The sequence below is a fragment of the Schistocerca nitens genome, chromosome 3 (genome assembly GCF_023898315.1).
Source record: "Schistocerca nitens isolate TAMUIC-IGC-003100 chromosome 3, iqSchNite1.1, whole genome shotgun sequence".
In the NCBI taxonomy this organism is placed as follows: domain Eukaryota; kingdom Metazoa; phylum Arthropoda; class Insecta; order Orthoptera; family Acrididae; genus Schistocerca; species Schistocerca nitens.
Window position 1 is genome coordinate 247,518,104 of NC_064616.1, and position 21,648 is coordinate 247,539,751.

At 38.1% G+C, this 21,648-nt stretch overlaps 1 protein-coding gene across 1 annotated transcript in view; it reads left to right on the forward strand.

The window, feature by feature from the left end:
- The window catches only part of LOC126248207 (uncharacterized), a 194,044-nt gene that overhangs the window by 161,882 nt on the left and 10,514 nt on the right, over nucleotides 1–21,648 (forward strand). The window contains exons 19-20 of the mRNA XM_049949019.1: nucleotides 17,965–18,510; nucleotides 21,456–21,557. Of these exons, the coding sequence (XP_049804976.1) occupies nucleotides 17,965–18,510; nucleotides 21,456–21,557 (648 nt within the window). The remainder of the gene's footprint in view (nucleotides 1–17,964; nucleotides 18,511–21,455; nucleotides 21,558–21,648) is intronic.

Sequence of the window (21,648 nt, forward strand, 5' to 3'; positions counted from 1 at the left end):
CTTCACTGTCTTCGTCATCAAATACCTTATTCAGCATCTTCACCCTCTAGTTGATTTCTTTCTTCTAAGTTATCAAACTGATTCCTAATTTACAATTTGTAACCAAGCCTTACTTTATTGTGGTTCAGTTTCTTTCTTTTAATATCAGATAGTCTATTGCTGTTTCTCCTGTACTTGGTTTTCAATTCAATATCCAGCTTGCAAATGACCAGGAAATGGTGTATGTTTAGGACTTTGGACTCTTAACAGCTATTAATGTCTACAATGGCTACCTGATTTATGGTTTTGCCACGTGGTGAGACTAAATTCATATATATATCTGTTTGTTTGGGAACATGGTTGATTTTACATAAACACCCCCAAAACTTGTGTTAAGTTGTACCCTATTCACAGTGAGTTTTTTGTTTGTTTGATTTTTGTTTTGTGAAATATATTGTGTTTCTCTGCTTTTAAGTTAATGTAAGAACCTAAATAATTGCAAAACCGTTTTTGTAATGAAAATTACACAATTCTTCCATATAACTTTGTTGTGCCTTGGTATTAAATTCCATCAAAAGTTTTGAAATTGTCATGACACCTGACAAAATTATCTTGCACAAATAAATTTGTCTACATTACCGTTTCATAAGTCTAATAATATATTGCCAGTTGGTTTTTTTCTGATCCCTCCAAGTCTTTCAAATGTCATGATACTCTCTTAGAAAAACTCTAGTTTCATGGAACTGAAAGCTTCACACACAGTTGATTTGAATCATATTTGACAAACAGAATGCAAGAGGTTTTCTGCATAATTCAGACAGTGTTGGAAAGGTAGAAAATGTTGGTGGCTGGGGTAAAATTTTGGATCCACCCCTATTCTTTGTATATGTGACTAACCTTCCACTTACAAGAAAAATTCGTATGTTTTGCAGACGATACTTGTGTTACAGTAAATCCATTTAGAGAGAAAGAAACAGAAGAGTTGTAAAATATACTTTCCAAATAATTATTAAGTGGTTTTTTGATAATGGACTCTATCAGAATTTTGAAAGGAGGGGAGGGGGGAGGAAAAAGAAGAAAGAAAAGAAAACAAAGACGCCCTACATCTGTCAGTTCTGTACAACAAATACTCATACCAACAACTGATGTAGCACATGAGTGTGTGTCAGTAAGTAGAGTAGAATGCTCCAAATTTTTGGGTATACACATTGATAAAAATATGAACTGGAATAAGTGTATCACTGAGCTTCTCAAACAATTAAGTTCAGCTGCTTTTGCTAATCTTGGAAACAAGACATATCAACCTCATGACATATTTTGCATATTTCCACTTGATAATGTCATACAGAATACTTTTCTTGTGACTCATCTTGTTTCTTGTAACTTATCACTTAGAAAGAAAGTATTGCTTGCGCAAAAGCGAGCAGTAAGAATAGTATGTCATGTTCACCCATGAATGTCGTGTAGGTACCTGTTGAAGGAGCTAGGCATTTTAACTATGCCATCAGAGTACATATTTCCGCTAATGAGATTCGTCGTAAATAATCCCTTATGGTTTGAGAGGAATAGGAACATACACACAGTACTAGAGGGAAAAATATCCTTTATTATTAAAGTTGTCAGTGTCTCAAAAAGGAAAATTATGTATCCTGGGCAACTCGTCCTATTCCACTGGCAAATTTCTACTTTTAAAAATGCAGCTTGTTTTCAAGCATGAGTAGGAATAAAATGATAAATATGATCATTCATGTTAATACTAATCACGTATACATATCCCACAAACTGACTCGTTCCACATCATTTGCATAAAAGAATCATTCAAATGACCTACAGAACATATAACTAACTACAGAAACCATGATTTAGTGATGGTTTTATTATTTATATATATACACCAATGAAGGCGATTACCACCACAATTCAAGTTCCATAATAGTGATAATGTAACTTCTGTGAACACTGCCTGTATGTTGTGATGAGTTAACTTGTTCCATAGGTGTTTGAATTACTCAAGATGAGTGTGAGGATGTGCTTTCTGAAAACTATGTGACTAATTTTGTTCCACTCTCTTGTACAATGTGAGCTTGTACTTCAATCCTAATTATCTCTTCATCAATGACATCTTTAACAGTAACCTTGCCTCTTTGTTTCATAGCCATCAAAGTTATGATTTTGATAATCCTCTGGAACTGTAAGTAAGAATAAGTGACAAAACCACAAAATTCTATATTTTATGATTGCCAGGGCATATACAATGATATGTAGATTATTTTATGCACTATGATAACTAGATGTGAGCTGTGCATTACCTGCAAATGACTTCTCATGTCATCAGTAACATGAAACTTTGTAACTACAGCGCGACTTCTTCCATTCATGGCTTCTACTATTAGAGAACTTATACAGGGTGTCCCAGGAGGAATGGTCAATATTCAGGGATATGACAGGAAAGCTCATTCAAAGCAAAAAAGTCGAGTAAACGTAGACTCTAAAGCACACTTTTCAGTAGAAGAGGTGTTTCATAGTAGGGAAGATATATATGTGCTCATAGCTCTTAAGGTATGCACATTAGAGCCCATGTTTATTGGACATTTTTTCCTTGTTTTGGTCCATGCTACCATCTCTCAAAATATGGAAAGCAAAGAGCATGCAGTAGAATGGATTTGTTTCACAGTCTCAAAGACATAGTAGTGCTCATATCTCTTAAGGTATACATTTTAGAGCCCATGTCTATTAGACTTTTTTGCTTCAAATGATCATTCCCCTCTTATCCCTGAATATTAATCCTCCTTGGACACCTTGCATAATCGATAATAAAATATCATTCTTCTTTATTGCAAAATTTAAAAACAGGAAGATATAACAGTATCTAACAATCCATGTAGAAATGGAAGTAACTTTGTAAAACATACTGTTCATTTCAGCACGTAATAAAAAATTTCTGCACTAATTCATTTACACTCCTGGAAATTGAAATAAGAACACCGTGAATTCATTGTCCCAGGAAGGGGAAACTTTATTGACACATTCCTGGGGTCAGATACATCACATGATCACACTGACAGAACCACAGGCACATAGACACAGGCAACAGAGCATGCACAATGTCGGCACTAGTACAGTGTATATCCACCTTTCGCAGCAATGCAGGCTGCTATTCTCCCATGGAGACGATCGTAGAGATGCTGGATGTAGTCCTGTGGAACGGCTTGCCATGCCATTTCCACCTGGCGCCTCAGTTGGACCAGCGTTCGTGCTGGACGTGCAGACCGCGTGAGACGACGCTTCATCCAGTCCCAAACATGCTCAATGGGGGACAGATCCAGAGATCTTGCTGGCCAGGGTAGTTGACTTACACCTTCTAGAGCACATTGGGTGGCACGGGATACATGCGGACGTGCATTGTCCTGTTGGAACAGCAAGTTCCCTTGCCGGTCTAGGAATGGTAGAACGATGGGTTCGATGACGGTTTGGATGTACCGTGCACTATTCAGTGTCCCCTCGACGATCACCAGTGGTGTACGGCCAGTGTAGGAGATCGCTCCCCACACCATGATGCTGGGTGTTGGCCCTGTGTGCCTCGGTCGTATGCAGTCCTGATTGTGGCGCTCACCTGCACGGCGCCAAACACGCATACAACCATCATTGGCACCAAGGCAGAAGCGACTCGCATTGCTGAAGACGACACGCCTGTCGCGACACCACTGGAGGCGGGCTGCACGATGTTGGGGCGTGAGCGGAAGACGGCCTAACGGTGTGCGGGACCGTAGCCCAGCTTCATGGAGACGGTTGCGAATGGTCCTCGCCGATACCCCAGGAGCAACAGTGTCCCTAATTTGCTGGGAAGTGGCGGTGCGGTCCCCTACGGCACTGCGTAGGATCCTACGGTCTTGGCGTGCATCCGTGCGTCGCTGCGGTCCGGTCCCAGGTCGACGGGCACGTGCATCTTCCGCCGACCACTGGCGACAACATCGATGTACTGTGGAGACCTCACGCCCCACGTGTTGAGCAATTCGGCGGTACGTCCACCCGGCCTCCCGCATGCCCACTATACGCCCTCGCTCAAAGTCCGTCAACTGCACATACGGTTCACGTCCACGCTGTCGCGGCATGCTACCAGTGTTAAAGACTGCGATGGAGCTCCGTATGCCACGGCAAACTGGCTGACACTGACGGCGGCGGTGCACAAATGCTGCGCAGCTAGCGCCATTCGACGGCCAACACCGCGTTTCCTGGTGTGTCCGCTGTGCCGTGCGTGTGATCATTGCTTGTACAGCCCTCTCGCAGTGTCCGGAGCAAGTATGGTGGGTCTGACACACCGGTGTCAATGTGTTCTTTTTTCCATTTCCAGGAGTGTAGTTTTTAAAGTGACTAGTCGCCATTATGACAAAATCATGATATTTATTAACTACTTGTATTTCACAGTCAGTTTGAGAAGACATGTCGTGTGTCACAGAACCTTTGTAAACAATTATACAATATTTATTGACACTTATTTCATTAAGCAGTGATAATTTGGTAGCTAGTTTAATCCTATCATGACCAAATTATTTGCAAAACTTGTGGACTTTTTATGAGCACTTTATTGAGCTAAGAAATCACTCATAAAATCACTTTTTAAATCTTGAAAGTGAGAGATTAGTCTTTTGGAGGGAAAAAAAAGTGTAGATTATTGTTCTCACTAAATGCTCAAGTACCTCAACTTAAAAGAAAATATTTATTTCTAAGTACAGAAAATGTCTTTAATATTACATTTTTTGTGTTAATTTCTGTTTTCCTTTGAGCCCACTGAGGTGATCTACCATGGAACTTAGAGAGGCGTAGTATTGCACACAATGTACTTGACAGCTACTACATGTTATGTTTGTTGTCTTTTCTTCATTATTTGTGCTATATTGGTGGCATATTCTGTTCGTTGCAACTTTTTTGGGCAAATGAGTCCTTACTTTCTGCATATGGAACTCCATGCATTCCTCTTGTCAGCATTCAGAAATGCACTCTTCGCTTCTGACTAAGCCAAAGATGAGCTGCCTTGCCAAGTGCAACCTTAAAGGTAGCTTGTCCATCTGTGTCCTTTGAAGTTTCCATGTAATGTAGGAACAAAGTGTCTGTGCCACCATTTCAATTAATGATGACCTACAGCATACCATTCTTGCAGATGATCATATCTATCAACTCCTCCCATTATTTTATTGTACTCTGACACAGCCAGAGGTTAGAATACTTCACTTCTGCTACCATTTTTATTTGTTCTCAAAACGATTGTTATGTTTTTGGTTTGTGATAATTTGATAGTATACTCTCGCAGGTTTACCATCCTGTCATTTGACTGCTGCTGCAGTGCAGGACCTGACAGCAAATTCAAATTCTCTTCTGCTAAGTTGTGATTTTTTTTTTTTTTTTTTCCTCCAGCATATCTGGCAAATCCTTCCTGTTTGAATGAACAGTTCCAACATCATAAAGTCTGTGAGACTGTAACTCTTCCATTATTCGATATATTATAAAATAATTGTTCATAAATTGTAAAATAATTACCAAAACCCACCGAAGTAGATGCGTGTGTTAATGTGACCACTTGCAGAACAGGAAGGTGTGCCAACTCCGGATCAAATTAACCTAGCAGATTAACAGTGAGGGGTCAGTGTGCCAGCCAGTATAGATGTGGTTTGTAGGTGGTCTCCCACATTCCACTAGGTGAATACTGAGCTGGTTCCCATGTTCTGCCTCAAATACATGCTAAGCGAACATTTAAAACACTTTTTCACACTTCCACACAGAATTTATTCTATACACAGACAAATTGGATACACTGCTTGTGTCCTTGTGGGGGGGGGGGGGGGGGTGAATAGCTGTTTGGTCTCCTTAAATGCTTGCTCAGCATCTGCAGCATAATTATCAAATACCACCAGACTTATGCTTCCAACCATTACATTTGGTTAGTATAAGCAACTTCTTCATCCAACAAAAATTCGGACCTATCATCTTTCTCTTCTTTTTCCAGTGTAGATGTCAAAGTTTATAATGTACCCAGCCTTTGCATCACCACTTTATAGCCATGCATGATTGCTTTTATTGACATATATTATTTGTGTTGAATGTCCTTTGAAGGCCACCCTACATTTGTAAAGTGCCAAAGCAAGAGGTGGTTGCCACAGTTGGCACAATTTCTTTGATAGAGCGGTGATGACAGATCGGACTGTGTGCAGCTTGTAATACCCCAGTTGTCCATTTTTGACAGACATGCTGTTTTCATTGCAGTGCAAATGCTCAAACCCCCCCCATGCTTTGTCATCATTGATGAGATTACAGAAACACCAGCAATAGGATTGTTACTCCAGTAATTTCAGGAGTGTGGGCTCTGATGTATATCCATCAAAAGTAATAATTCCCATAAAAGCTTTTAGCTCAGGAACAGTAATGTATTACCTGTTGGAAGTTACATGATTTCTTCCCTGACTTACCTACACACCTTTTCTGTTATCCAGATCAGTTCATTTGATTGCAAAAGTGTAACAAAATATCTCTGTAAATAAAGGCCGGAAATATATGATTTCAATATCATATTCTCAGAAGCTAGCTTGATTTTCTGTGCCTCCTCCTAATGTCATTGGAAGATTTTCAAAATGAGAAGTATTCTCACTCCATTGTTAGCACTGGGTGAAAATGCGGAAGCATCTCCTTCCAGGGCTGAGTTGGATACATTATGACAAGGAGACACATTTCCAATTTCACTAGCTTCTGTTTTCAAATCAAAACCCATAACATCACTTGGTACAATAATGTTATCATTAATTTCATTGGAAACCTGTTAACTATTTGGTGAGTTAATGTCTTCATGAGAATCGAGTCAGTATGGCAGTCTGAGTCTTCTACATCGTCTGATTTCAGAGTGCAAAATTACCAGAATGTCATTTAGTGTGCACACATTCTAAAAACGAGAAACGTAAAATAAACACAATGCTGTTTCCACAGCCTCACACCTAGCACCTCACACACAGTTCAGTGGGATAAATAGTTCCCACTAACGTACCTTGCAATATTTCTGTGATTTTCAGTGAAAGTTGGAAAATATAGGCACATACTTTTAAAAATTTAAAACAGTCTGCAATGCATAAAGTATTTATTAAAATTGTGCCGGTTTCAGTTGATTATGATCATCTTTAAGACAGATCTATGAAATACAGATAATGCTGCAATTTAGAAGGACACAGAAACAATGAAGTCAAAAACACCGATAAAGGAAAAGAGAATTGATGAACAGGTGTATACCCTGAGATGGTGAGTGGGAGGAGACAGCAGTAGAGTGCAAATCATTTGTGCAAAGACATAAACGTTGAATGCTGAAGTGTCAATACACTATGGCTTAAATAGGAGAAGCCTCTCAGACAGCCTGCTGCGTGACAATGGTAAGACCCATTGAGGCGATATGTGAGGTAAAAATGTCAAAAATATTAGAAAAATAGATTTGAGTGTTAAAAAATAGAAATAATACACCAAATTATATCAACAATAACTGCTATGGGCAGTAGGTAATCAGTGGAACAATGATAAAAAGTGAATACAGAAACCAGTCATAGTCAGTTATGGGATTATTAGCTGTCCTCTATGGGCAGTAAGTAACAGAATAAAACTAATTGTAGGAATACGACTGCAGCAAAGATGATTAAAAGTGAAACCATGGATTGTCATGGAGATGGCACAAAGAGTACCGATGTGGTACACCCTCGGTAAGCTGACGACAAACCGAAGGTGTAATGCAGACTGTATACAGTGCTACACAAACGAAGTTTTGGTGAATGACTAGTGCGTTGAAAAGCAGATGCCATTAGTTGCTGTGGAGATGTATACAGTCGATGAGCAGCCACAAACAGATGAATGTATCTGTGATGATGCACATGTTGTGCATTAAGATTATGCCACTGGACACGGTGGAGGTTTGAAGATAGGTGAACAAACTGAAGTATGCAGGTTAAAAAGTTGTTGGCATGGAACATAGAAAACATATACCAGCAGCCAAAATATGCTGTCTAAAACTGGTCAGCTGGGAATTGGAAAAAATATACAAACAGCCAAAAATAATCAAAATTACCAGTAATTGGCAAATAAGTACAGTTTGAGACTCTATATACCATCTATGGACCATGTAGCCCAAGAAATAAAATGATATTGAAACCAATAAGTGAAAAATGTAAAAATACAAGTTATGCCATAAAGAGAGACTAAGATAAAAAGGGAAAGAAAGAGCAGAAATATTTAATAACAAGTCATGAAAAATATCATAAAAATGTTTTTCTCATAAGTCCAGTTGCTCATTTAGTTAGGGAAGATGGCTCATTTCTGTAATGTGCATAAATCTCAATATCCTCAAGAGTATTATTATCAAGTACCCTTTGGGTGCATTATGCAGAATTTTTAAATTATTCTGGATAGAACTTTCAGAATGATTATTTTGCATAAGGTGTTGGCTAAATAATGATTTACCACAGGCACTGCCTGTAATGTGTTCTGTAAAGTGGATAAGGAAACTTCGGACCACTTGCCCGATGTGTTGTTTACCACAGTCATCACAAAGAACTGTGTAAAAACCAGAATCTGAGTATTTGTTATTGTAACTACCAATTGTAAGTTTACGCACCTTCTGTAGAAAGGTGTTAGTAAAGTAAGTTACGGTGGTGTCAGTATTGTTAAAAAAAAATTATTTATATTACGCATAGTAATTTTGCTAAATTTTAAATTTGTTCCATTAAGAGACTGTCAATTTCTGTAATTTATTGACCAAATCATCAACTTCATTAGTAATGAAATTGTTGGCCCTAGCAATCTGTTTAAGAATAGCTAGTTCTTTCTGAATTTTGTCCGACTTGAGCAGAAATTTTAATATTCTAGGTATCATTGAATCACACAACACTTTTTTGTATTTATGATAACATTTGTTGCAGTTTGTTTTCTGTAAGTAGCAAAAAGTTTATCATTGTGATTAGAAATGGTAAGATCAAGAAAACTGATTCCTCTTACATTTTTATGTCATACAGCAAATGAAAGTTTAGGATCAATGTGTTGAAAAGTTTGGATGAAGTATCTGTTTCAGCCAGTTTGAAGCAACAGTGACACCATATTTCCTATTATTGTCACACCATATTTCCTATAATTAATGATTTTATTGGTAATTTCAGGAGTTTCTTCAAAAAGTTTAATTCCAACTGCTAATGCAGTGCTAATTTTATCACTGAAAGGAACTAATATAATTAAAATTTTGCTGTTTAATGCGTTATAACATGGAAACTAATTGCTGTATGAATACCAAACTTGGTAGCATTAATGACCAGCGTATGGGGTGCATGATTTCCACGTGTCACAGTGCCACTGTCCATTTCCAACTACGCCTACCAGGTGCCATGACCATTCATCATGATTCATAGCCTTACACATGTGACAAGTCACAGTGCAATTGTTGACATGGCACCATGAGCTTGGAGAAAAGGAGTAGGGCATTTTTGGTGAAGCTCTATTATCAAAACAACAGTAATGCTGCAGATGTACTTCGAGACTATTGACAGCTGAAAGGATTACAGGAGGGTCCTCTTTCTCACCTGCTGTACAGAGCATGAAGTAGTAGTTCAAATCAACTGGAGAACTGGGCATTGCTCTGGGAAGAGGCTGACGAACCGTTGCACCACAGGTTCCTGATGAAATTGCTGTTGCTATGGCAGGCAGCGCTGCCCACAATTCCCGATCATCAGGCAGTGAGCATGCTGTGTCACGACAGTTGAACAGCCCATGATCCACTGTACATAAATGTGCTTCGGAACTTTCTCAAGTGGTATCTGTACAAAATCTATTTTGTACAGCAGCTTGCACCACAGGATGCATGATAAGATGTTGATTTCGCTCTCCACTTTCTCGCAAGGATTGGAGTTGATGAGAGCTGGCAGTGGACCATCCTATGAACAGGTGAAGTTCATTTTTCTCTGATGGGAGAGGTGAACACACAGAATTGCCGAGTGTCGGGATCTTCACCCCCAGTCACTGTGCATGAAGTTCCTCGGTGTGATGAATGTGTCACCATATGGTGTGGCTTCACGGCTACATTCATCATTGGCCCATCCTTTTTTGAACAGGTTCATGCTCAAGGACCAAAGACGTGCAGTGTGACTGGCCAGCGTTACTGCGATATTCTTCACCAACATATCATACCTGCCCTACACGAGAGAGACGCATTGAAATCAACAGTTCTCATGCAAGATGAGGCCCCACTGCACTTTGCTTGTGAAGTTCATCTGCTTCTCCAAAACACATTGAGAAATGATCGACTTATCAGCCGATTGTTTCCAAATTCTTGGCCGGCATGACCACCTGATCTCACTCTGATTTTTGGTTGTGGGGCTACCTGAAGAACAGGGTTTTCCAGGGGAACATTCACACAAGTGCTGATCTGAAACGCAGCATTTCAAGACGGGTAGCCAGCATACCTATGGACATGCATCGTTCCGCTGTGCAGAATCCAATCCTGTGCTTTCAGACTATTCTGGAAACTGATGGCCACCATATTGAGCCCCTTTTGTAGCAGTAATGGTGGAGGTATGTAATGGTATGATGTACCATAGCAGCACATTAAAAGTGTTTCAATTGAATTGATTTTGCAGTATTTCTCTTCCCCATGTCCTTGACATTAATGCTACCAAGTTTGGTCCTCGTACAGTAATTAGTTTCTGTGTTAGGGAAAGTTTAATTATAACCATCTGCTATTATTTTTAATGCTTTCAATAGCTTACGAAATTGGTATGTTGATGTAGAAATTTGTCATGTCTGATGATGCAAATCTAGCACCATCGGGAATGTTATAAATTGTTTGGGCAACTTCATAGCTATTCTTAATATTAAAATTTTCTTCATGAATGAAAAGAGATTTAAAATGTCAGTTAGGTTTTTGTTTTATGTATAGGTTCCCGATTCAATGCATACGCGTATTTTGTGAGTGTCACTTGAAGTGTGACCTCAACTTGGGTATTTATGGACTCTTAATTTTGAAAGAAATCTCCTGTGGCAAAAATTAAAAAATGCTGTTATCAATTAGCTTTGTAATTGTAGTTTTAAGTTTAAGCTGTTAGATGTTTATTAATTTCCATGATATCATTATCATTGAAAAATTTTTAAGTTTTGGAAACGTATTAGTCTTTAGTAATCACTAATGTAGTCTCTTTATCTGCTTTGGTTGTAATTGCTTTAAGTATTGTCAGTTTATTATTTACACTTTTTACTAAGTGAAAATCATTATTTAATTTGTGTTTGCTTATTTATTTTGTAATAAGTTGTTTGCTTTCTGAAGCTGTGAAACTGAAGAACTTATTACAAAATAAGTAAGTAAACACAAATTAAATAATGATTTTCACTAAGTAAAAAGTCTAAATAGTAAATTGACAAAAGATACAACTGTAACCAAAGCAGAAAAAGAAGGTGATTGTATTTCCATAATTTTTCTATGAAAATCACATCATAGAAATTAATAATGATGTATTATCAAAATTTAAAACTGCAATTAAAATGCCAATAGATCATAGCATTTTTTTTTATTTTTGCGAGAAGAGATTTCTTTGAAAATTATGAATCCGTAATTATCCAAGTTAAGGCCAAAAATTAAGTTACACAAAATATGCAAATCCTCCAGTTGTGAACAAATAAGGTGTTCTTACAAGCTGAACAAAAATCTTAATGGCGTTTTATTATCTGTTGCATTTATGAAGAAAATTTTAACATTAAGAATAACTATGAACTTGCCCAAACAATGTATAACACAGGCATTCCCGATTTTGCTACATTTGCCTCATTAGCCATGACAGATTTCTACACCAGCATACAAATTTCAGAAGCTATGGACATCATCAAAAATAATTTGATAAGACATAATATAATGAGGCCTCTTAACAGATACCCCTCCATTGTGGTTGCACCTACACTATGGCTATCTGTGTCACTGAGGCACACAAGCCATGCCACATGGGGCAAGGTCCATAGTTCATAGTTGCAGGAGCAAAAGCCTGGATGATTGACTAAACTTACTTTGAAACATCATCCAAAACTGCCTTACTGTGTTGGTACTGTGAACGGCTGAAAGCTAGGGGAAGCTACGGCTGCAATTTTTCCCGAGGGCATGCAGCTCTACTGTATGGTTAAATGATGATGGCGTTGTCCTGGGTAAAATATTCCGGAGGTAAAATAGTCCCCCATATGAACCTCTGGGTGGGGAATACTCAGGAAGATGTCGTCATCAGGAAGAACAAAACTAGTATTCTACAGATCGGGGCATGAGCATCCCTTAATCGGGCAGGTAGATTAGAAAATTTAAAAAGGGAAATGGATGGATTTGGAGTCAGATATAGTGGAAATTCATGAAGTTTGGTGGTAGGAGGAAGAGGACTTACGATCAGGTGAATACAGGGCTATAAATACGAAATCAAATAGGAGTAATGCAGGGGTGGGTTTAATAATGAATAAGAAAATAGGAATGTGGGTAAGCTAATATGAACTGCATAGTGATGCATATCATAGCCAAGACCATGCTGACTAGCTCTGCAGGTGATGAAGAGAGTGAAGAAATATATATGATAAAAGAAATTATTCAGATTGTTAAAGAAAGGAGATGAAAATTTAATTGTGATGGGGGACTGGAACTCGACAGCAGGAAAAGGGAGTGAAGGAAAAATAGTAGGACTCGGGGGAAATGAATGATTGAAAGAAGAAGCCGCATGGTAGAATTTTGCACAGAACATAATCTAGTCATCGCTAACACTTGCTATAAGTATCGTAAATGAACGTTGTATACGTGGAAGAGAACTGGAGACACCAGAAGGTTTAAGATTGATTATATGATGGTAAGATGTAGATTTAGAAACCAGATTAATAATTATAAGACATTTTCAGAGGCAGATGTGGACTCTGACCATAATTTGTTGGTTATGAACTGTAGACTAAAACTTAGGAAATTGAAGCAAGATGGGTTATTAAGGAGATAGGACATAGATATGTTGAAAGACCTAGAGGTTGTTGAGAGTCTCAGAGGGAGCGTTAGACAACGGTTGACTAAAAAGGGAAGATAGCTTTAAGAGATGAAATATTGAAGGCAGGGGGCCTAGTAGAAATCTTTGGGTGACACAAGAGATATTGAATTTAATTGATGAAAGGAGAAAATGTAAAAATGCACCAAATGAATCAAGCGAAAGGGAATATGAATGTTTAAAAAATGAGATCAACAGGAAGTGCAAAATGGTTAAGTAGGGATGGCTAGAGGACAGATGTAAGGATTTTGAAGCGTATTTCACTAGGGGAATGGCAGATACCACCAACAGGAAAATTAAAGAGGCCTTTGCGGAAAAGAGAAACAGCTGTATAATCATCAAGAGCTCAGATGGGAAACCGGTAATAAAAACAGGTTCAGGTTTCCCTGAAAAATGGAAGGAGTATATAGAGGGTCTATGCAAGGGAGGCAAATTAGAAGGCAAGATTATAGAAAGAGAAGTGGATGTAGAAGAAGATGAACTGGGAGACATGATACTGCCAGAAAAAATTTGGCAGAGCTCTGAAAGGTCTAAGTTGAAACAAGGCCCCGGGTGTAGGTGATACTCTGAACCAGTGATAGCCTTCGTAGAGCCAGCCATGACAAAATTATTCCATCTGGTGTGCAAGATGTATGAGACAGGCGAAACACCCCCAGGCATTAAGAAGAATATAATAATTCCAATTCCAAAGAAAGCAGTTGCTGACAGATGGGAAAATTATGGAACTATCAGTTTAATAAATTATGTTTGCAAAATTCTAACATGAATTCTTTACAAAAGAGTGGAAAACTGGTAGAAGCGAACCTCAGATAAGATCAGTTTGGTTTCTGGAGAAATGTAGGAACAGGCGAGGCAATGCTGACCCTGCAACGTATCTTAGAAGATAGGTCAAGGAAAGGGAAACATACATTTATAGCATTTGTAGACTTAGAGAACGCTTCTTACAATGTTGACAGGAATACTCTCTTAGAGATTCTGAAGTTAGCAGAGGTAAAATATGGGGAGCAAAAGTCTATTTATAACATGTACAGAAACCAGTCGTCAGTTACATGAGGTGAGGGGTGTGAAAGGGAAGCAGTGGTAGAGAAGGGATTGAGATAGGGTTGTAGCCTGTCCTCGATGTTATTCAATCTGTACATTAAACAAGTTGTGAGGGAAACCAAAGAAAAAATTGGAGTAGGAATTAAAGGTCAGGGAAAAGAAATAAAAACCTTGCAGTTTGGCGATGACATAGCAATTCTGCCAGAGACAGCAAAGGACTTGGAAGAGCAGTTGAACAGAATGGAAAGTGTCTTGAAAGGAGGATATAAGATGAACATCAACAAAAGCAAAACAAGAATAATGAAATGTAGTAGAACTAAATCAGGTAATACTGAGGGAATTAGGTTAGGAAAAGAGACACTTAAAATAGTATATGAATTTTGGGCAGCAGAGTAACTGATTGTGACTGAAGTAGAGAGGATATAAAATGTAGACTGGCAATGGCAAGAAAAGCATTTTTGAAGAACAGAAATTTGCTAACATTGAATATCGATTTAAGTGTTAGGAAGTCTTTTCTGAAAGTATTAGCCTGGAATGTAGCCATGTATGGAAGTGAAACATGGACGATAAACAGTTTAAACAAAACGAGAATAGAAACTTTCGAAATGTGGTGTTACAGGAGAATGTTGAAGGTTAGATGGGTTGACCATGTAACTAATGAGATGGTACTGAATAGAACTGGGGAGACAACAAATTTGTGGCACAACTTGACCAAAAGAAGGGATCGGTTGATAGGACACATTATGAGACATTGAGGGATCACCTCTATAGTATTGGAAGGAAGTGGGTGGGGGGTATCATAGGGGGAGACCAAGAGCTGAAATACAGTAAGCAGATTCAGAATGATGTAGGCTGCAGTAATTATTTGGAGATGAAGAGGTTCGCACACTATAGAGTAGCTTGGAGAGCGGCATCAAATCAGTCCTAGGACTGAAGACAGCAACAACAACAACAGCAATATCATGAGCATAGGAGAAATAATTGAATGTACTGAACTGCTTGAAAATACACTTGCTTTTGATTACATTTATTTCAATGATCAAATTTATTTAAAAAAATGCATTAGCAGTGGGGAATTCTTTACCTGGGACTTAAGCAGACATTTTTGTTAATCATTTTGAAATTAAACTGTTTGAAGAAAATCCTGAAATTACCAGTAAATCATTAATTATAAGAAATATGTCGTGACAATACTCTGTTGCTTCAAAAAAGATGAAACAGATACTTCAGCCTAACTTTTAAATACATTGGTCCCAAACTTTCATTTGTTGCAGGACATGAAAATGTCAGAAGAATCAGTTTTCTTGATCTTACACCATTTCTAATCACAATCATAAATTTATTTTACTATTTACAGGAAACCAACTGCAACAGATGTTATCATAAACTTTTTTTTTCCCATTCAAATATAAAAAAGTGTTATTTCATTCAATGATTCGTAGAATATTAAAATTTTGGCTAAAGTCAGACAAAATCCAAAAAGACATAGCTATTCTTAAACAGATTGCTACGGCCAACAATTTCAATACTAATGAAGTTGATGATTTGGTCAATAACTTATGGAAATTGATACTCTCAAAATGCAATGAATTTAAAATTTACTTTAATTACTGATACGGGTAATATAAATAAATTATTTAACAGTACTGACATCACCATATTTTTCTCTACCAACAATTTTCTACAGAAGGTGCATAAACTTGCAGTTGGTAGCTAGAATATCAAAGTCTGGTATTTACAAAGTTCTTTGTGATGGCTGCGATAAACAACACATCGGGCAAACTGTCCGAAGTTTCCGTATCCACTTCACAGTACACACTACAGGTAGTGCCTGTGGTAAATCATTATTTGGCCAACACCTTATGCAAAATAAGCATTCTGAAGGTTCTCTCCAGAATAACTTAAAAATTCTTCATAATGCCCCCAAAAGAGTACTTTCTTAATATCCTTGAGGAAATCGAGATGTATGCGCGTTACAGAAATGAGCCATCTTTCTTTACTAAATGAGCAACTGGACTTAAAAACATTTTTATTGTCTTTTCGATGATCTGCTAGTAAATATTCCTGCTCTTTCATTTCCCTTTTTTATCTTATTTTATCCTTATAACATAACATATATTTTTACATTTTTTAGTTATTGGTTTCAGTCATATTTTATTCTTGGGCTACATGATCCATAGATGGTATAAAGTGTCTCAAACTGTACTTATTTCCCAGTTAGTGGTAATTTTGATTATTTTTGGCTGTTTGTATATTTTTTCCAATTCCCGGCTGACTAGTTTTAGACAGCATATTTTGGCTGCTGGTATATGTTTTGTGTGTTCAAGTTCCAGGCCAACAACTTTTCAACCTGCATACTCCATTTTGTTCACCGATCTTCACATCGCCACCATGTCCAGTGGCATCTTGTTGCCACAACAACAGTGGCACAACATGTGCATCACCACAGATACCAGAACTACGACTTTTAAACTCATCAGTTCCTGGTGTCTCATCAACTGTATACATCTCCACAGGGATCAGTGGCATCCATTTTTCGATGCGATAGTGGTTCACCGAAACTTTGTCCGTGTAGCGACAGATTGTGTCACCTGTCGGCATTACACCTTTGGTTTATAGTCTGCTTACCAATGACGTACCATATTGATACTCTTTGTGCCATTTCCACGACAATCGATGGCTTCACTTTTAATCATCTTTACTGCGTATTCCTTTGATTTGTTTTACACTTTTACATACTGTTCACACAGGGCAACTAATACTCATAACTGATTGTTACTAGTTTGTTTTGCATTTGCTTTTTATCATTGTTTTACTGATCAACTACGGCTTGTACCAGTTAATGCTGATGTAATTTAATGTCTTTATTTTTAATTTTTAGTTCTCAAATTTATAATTGTGGTGTATTCAAGCTTTTCAGCAACTGACATTTGTATCTTTGCATATATGTTTCGTGCTCTGACTGCCGTCTGTGCTCACCACCTGAGATAAACATCTTTCCATTAATTTCACGTTATTTTATTGGTCTTAGTTTTTTAACTTCATTGTTTTCTAAGTTGTTACATCATCTGTAATTCTGAAATTTTTTCTGAATATGATTGTAATTGATTGAAACCGCTGACCATTTTAGTAAATATTTTATGCAATGAACACAGAATTCAAAAAATAAGTTGTTGCTACCAAAATAATCAATCCAGTTCATTCACAAATAATACTTTTGCATTAATTGATGAAGAATGTAGATGTACAACAACATCTGCATGCCCCCTGACATACTACACACAGTTAGCACACCATAACAAATATAGGTGCCCAAGCTATAATTTGGAACGTTGATTGTCCCTCAACTTAACAGTGAATATAACACAGTGGGAACTATATATAGATTCCACTGGTATACATCAAGTGCTTACCTTCAGTGTTGGGAATGTGAACCATTTAAGTGTCGTATTTACCCATTGGTGTGGTGCACAAGTGACCCCTGTGTGAATTTTATGAATTCGCCCGTGCCTAACTCTCCTCAACATGCAGGGTAGATCGACTAATGTTGATGACTGGGAAGAGGTCTGGTAGCAAAACCTACAGCTGAGATTATTTTGAAATGGGAAAATATACCAAGGAGCAGGAAAAACTGAAATTTTGAGTAAATTTTCTGACCTCATATCGGTGTGTGTTCTCTCTAACAAATGCCTACTATTTTGTGGACTGGGTCATCTAGTACACCATATTAGACTCTCACCAACTGTTTGTGATGGGCACTTGGAGTAGTAACTTATTAGGATGTAAATTTTGCTGAACTCTCTCTACATCATATGATAAAATAATGTCAGTTTCTAAGAATATTGGTAGTTTTTATTGTCATTGTGAACACCTCCTTTCCATTTTGTTTCAGCTACTGGACCACCAGTGTTTCCTGGTCCTAGAAGTGACTTCAGGCCTGCAGGTCCTGATGGGTTTATTCCTCCAGGACAAATGGGTTTTAGGCCACCAGGACCAGGACAGTTTTTAGCAAGAGGGGTTACTGAACCGTTGCCACCAGGACACGAGAGAGAGAATTTTGATCCTAGGGGACCACCACCTCACGAGATGTTTGAAGGTCGACAGAGACCTGATGACTTTGCACAGAACAGGGAAGACTTTGATCATAGAAGAGGTCATGAAGATTTTCCTCCAAGGGGGCCACACCATGCAGAAGATTTCAATATGTCTTTGAGAACAGACGATTTTGAACGCCGAGGGCCTTCCCGTGGACCGCCTGTTGAAGAGTTTGAACCGAGAGGCCCGTATCCTGATGACTTTGGCCGTGTGCGAGGTCCTAGACCTGACATGTTTCCACCTCGAGGCCCAGAAATGTTCGGACCGAGAGGAATGATGGGCCCCAGAGGTCCGATGCGGCCCGAAGGCTTTGGACCTCGTCCGATGCTAATGCGTGGACCTGGTAAGTTGAATTTCTTACAATTAAAATGTTTATCTGTTGTTCTTTCGTATACAAATTCCAGGAAATTTAGAAGGAACATGTGTCAGTAATGGTTGGCAAGATTATTTTTGTTTATCTTGTAAGAAGAGGTGGTTATTGTACCCATAGTAAGTGTGTTTTGCCTAGCTCGACTTTAAAGCACTCGATACACAACTTAAAAAAGAAGAGGGGAAAGAAAAGTGTAATCTAGTTGTAATCACGCCTCTCTGGATTATCCTTTTGGTAATAATAATATCAAATATGACATTAGCAGTCTTGCTTTTGTATTTACTACATTTTATGAAACTTGTTCGATTTCTGTTATAAGGCGCAAATATTACAGAGGGTAATATTATAGAGAAAAAAGAATTAGTGAAGAATATATGTGTTTACAGACTAAGATTCTAAGTGTAATTCCCATTGAGTTTGTTCCCTGCTTAAAGGTATGAAAAATTGATAGTAATGGTGGGTATAAATGGGCACATGTTATATACGTGCAACATTTGTACTTGATGTCAGCGGATTTTCGTTTTCTCGTTTTGTTGTGAAATCGTGCAAGTCGAGCATCATTAATCATTTAGAACTGTAGGTGTAGGTGGGTGATGCCAAATACTTATGGTTCCTTTATGATGTCCACTACCATCACTCCCACAACATTCATTTCTATTTCTGCTGCATTCCAGGCAAAATTTCATTCCACTGCTTTCTGTATTCCTTCGTACAGTTCTTATCTGTGTTGACCCTTGTTCTAACAGATCTAGTGTAGAACCAGAATGAGATTTTCATTCTGCAGCAGAGTGTGCTGATATGAAACTTCCTGACAGATTAAAACTGTGTGCCGGATCGAGACTCGAACTCGGGACCTTTGCCTTTTGCAGCAAGTGCTCTACCAACTGAACTACCCAAGCACGACCCGTCCTCACAGCTTCAGTTCTGCCATTACCTCGTCTACTACCTTCCAAACTTTACAGAAGCTCTTCTGCTAACCTTGCAGAACTAGCACTCCTGGAAGAAAGGATATTGCGAAGACATAGCTTAGCCATGTGAAGTTTGGAAGGTGGGAGACGAGGTACTGGCAGAATTGAAGCTGTGAGGGCGGGCCGTGAGTCGTGCTTGGGTAGCTCAGTTGGTAGAGCACTTGCCCTTGAAAGGCAAAAGTCCTAAGTTCGAGTGTCGGTCTGGCACACAGTTTTAATCTGTTATGAAGTTTCAGATCTAATGTAGTTATACACAACGATGTAAATACAACACAATGACACTCTTAATTACATTTAAAAAGTCCACAGCTTTAGTCATTCTGTTATTCCATGATTTCGTACTTTTTTTGAAAATTGATCAGGTGGTAGGCATACTTTGTTTTTTATGCTGGGCAGTTGTGTCGGGATGAAATAAGTTCCCATAGAGCTTACAAAGCGGAGTTCAGGAATGTAAACTTGTTTGTGGCCTTAGTGTAAGATATGACTATTTCAAATCCAGGTTTTTCAGCTTTCAGGACTGTTCATAATGACAGCTGAAATCTTTCATGTTAAGTGGTTGGAACTTTTGGTGTCTTATATGTGGTGGTAGTATGTCAACAGTCAGTGTGATTTGAAGTTGTATTTCACCATTTATGATTTTTACTACATGCCTGAAGTTTGTGATTGATAGAAACAATAAGTAAGGGCTGTATTTTCAGTGTAATGTTTTACTAATTTGGTCATTCTGTATATTTTGTGGGATATCACGCATAATTAGGAACGTGTGGATTTTAATTGGCATGAGATCAATTCGCCATTACTTTCCTGCATCTGCATCATCCCAAAAAGCCACATTATGGTGCACAGCAGAGGGTACTGAGTGCACTATCATTACTTCCTCCCTTTTCTTTATAAACTGTGGATAGTCCATGGGAAGAATGTTTAATGTTTATCTTCTGTTTGAGCTCAGCTCTCTCTAATTTTATCTTCGTGGTCTTTCCACAAGATACAGTAAGTACTATATTGATTGACTTTACTAGGAGTGTACACTCTTGACATTTTTACAGCAAACCACACCATGATCCACAATGCCTCACTTATAGCATCGAGCATCTGCAACTGGAGTTGACCGAGTGTCTTTGTGACACTTTCATACATACTAAATGAACTTGTAATGAAACATACCTTGTGGGTAGACTGCAATTCTAGGGGACTCTTACAATGAATCTATGTGGCATCTGCTTTACCTGTGATTACTTTTATGTGGTCTTTCCACTTTAAATTGCCCCATGCATATATTCCCAGGTATTTTATAGTGAGACTGCTTTCAGTGACTGTTCTGCAATCATGTACTCATACAATAACAGGCCTTTTTGCCTATTTACGTGGAATATATTACATTTATTTATGTTGATGGTCAACAGTCAATTCCTCCATCAAATATTGGTCTTCTGCAGCTCTTCCTGCAGTTTACTACATGCTGGTTTCATGGTTAATAACTACATTGATGACTGTACTGTAAATACTAGCATTTATATCTCCCCTACAATCGTCTTAATATAGTAAATTAAATGCTACTACTAATAATATTTTTGTGAGAGTCTGCATCATGAGAAATTTTTCATTTAATTAACGTTAATTTGATATCTCATTGGTGTAAATCTCTTGTCATTGTAGTGCTGCTGATATAGATCGTTCTGCATTGTGTTAAGAGAACAGAATGTTATTGTTATTATTGTTTATTATTATTTATCATCATCATCATCATCGTTATTATTATTAGCCAAACAATGGCTGTCTCGTCTGTTAAAATTAAGAAAATATTGAATCAGCTTACAGCATTTTATCATAAAGTAGGAAACCAGAACATGTAAAGACATAAATGTCGGACTGTGTCCTGCTGTCAGTATGTTTATTAATGGTCTAAAATGACTTCCAACTTATTTGTCCATTATTTCTGCAACTCTGTAGGACCCATGTTCCACCCAAGAGGACCACCTCATCCAATGGCAATGAGAGGAATGGGACCAGGACCAGGACCGGGGCCAGGACCAGGGCCTGGTCCAAGACCTGGTAAATATAATTATTCAATGGATATTTTCTTTAATAATATTGTTTTCTTCTATAGTGTGCATAGGTTAGGAAAACACATTTCAATTATAGG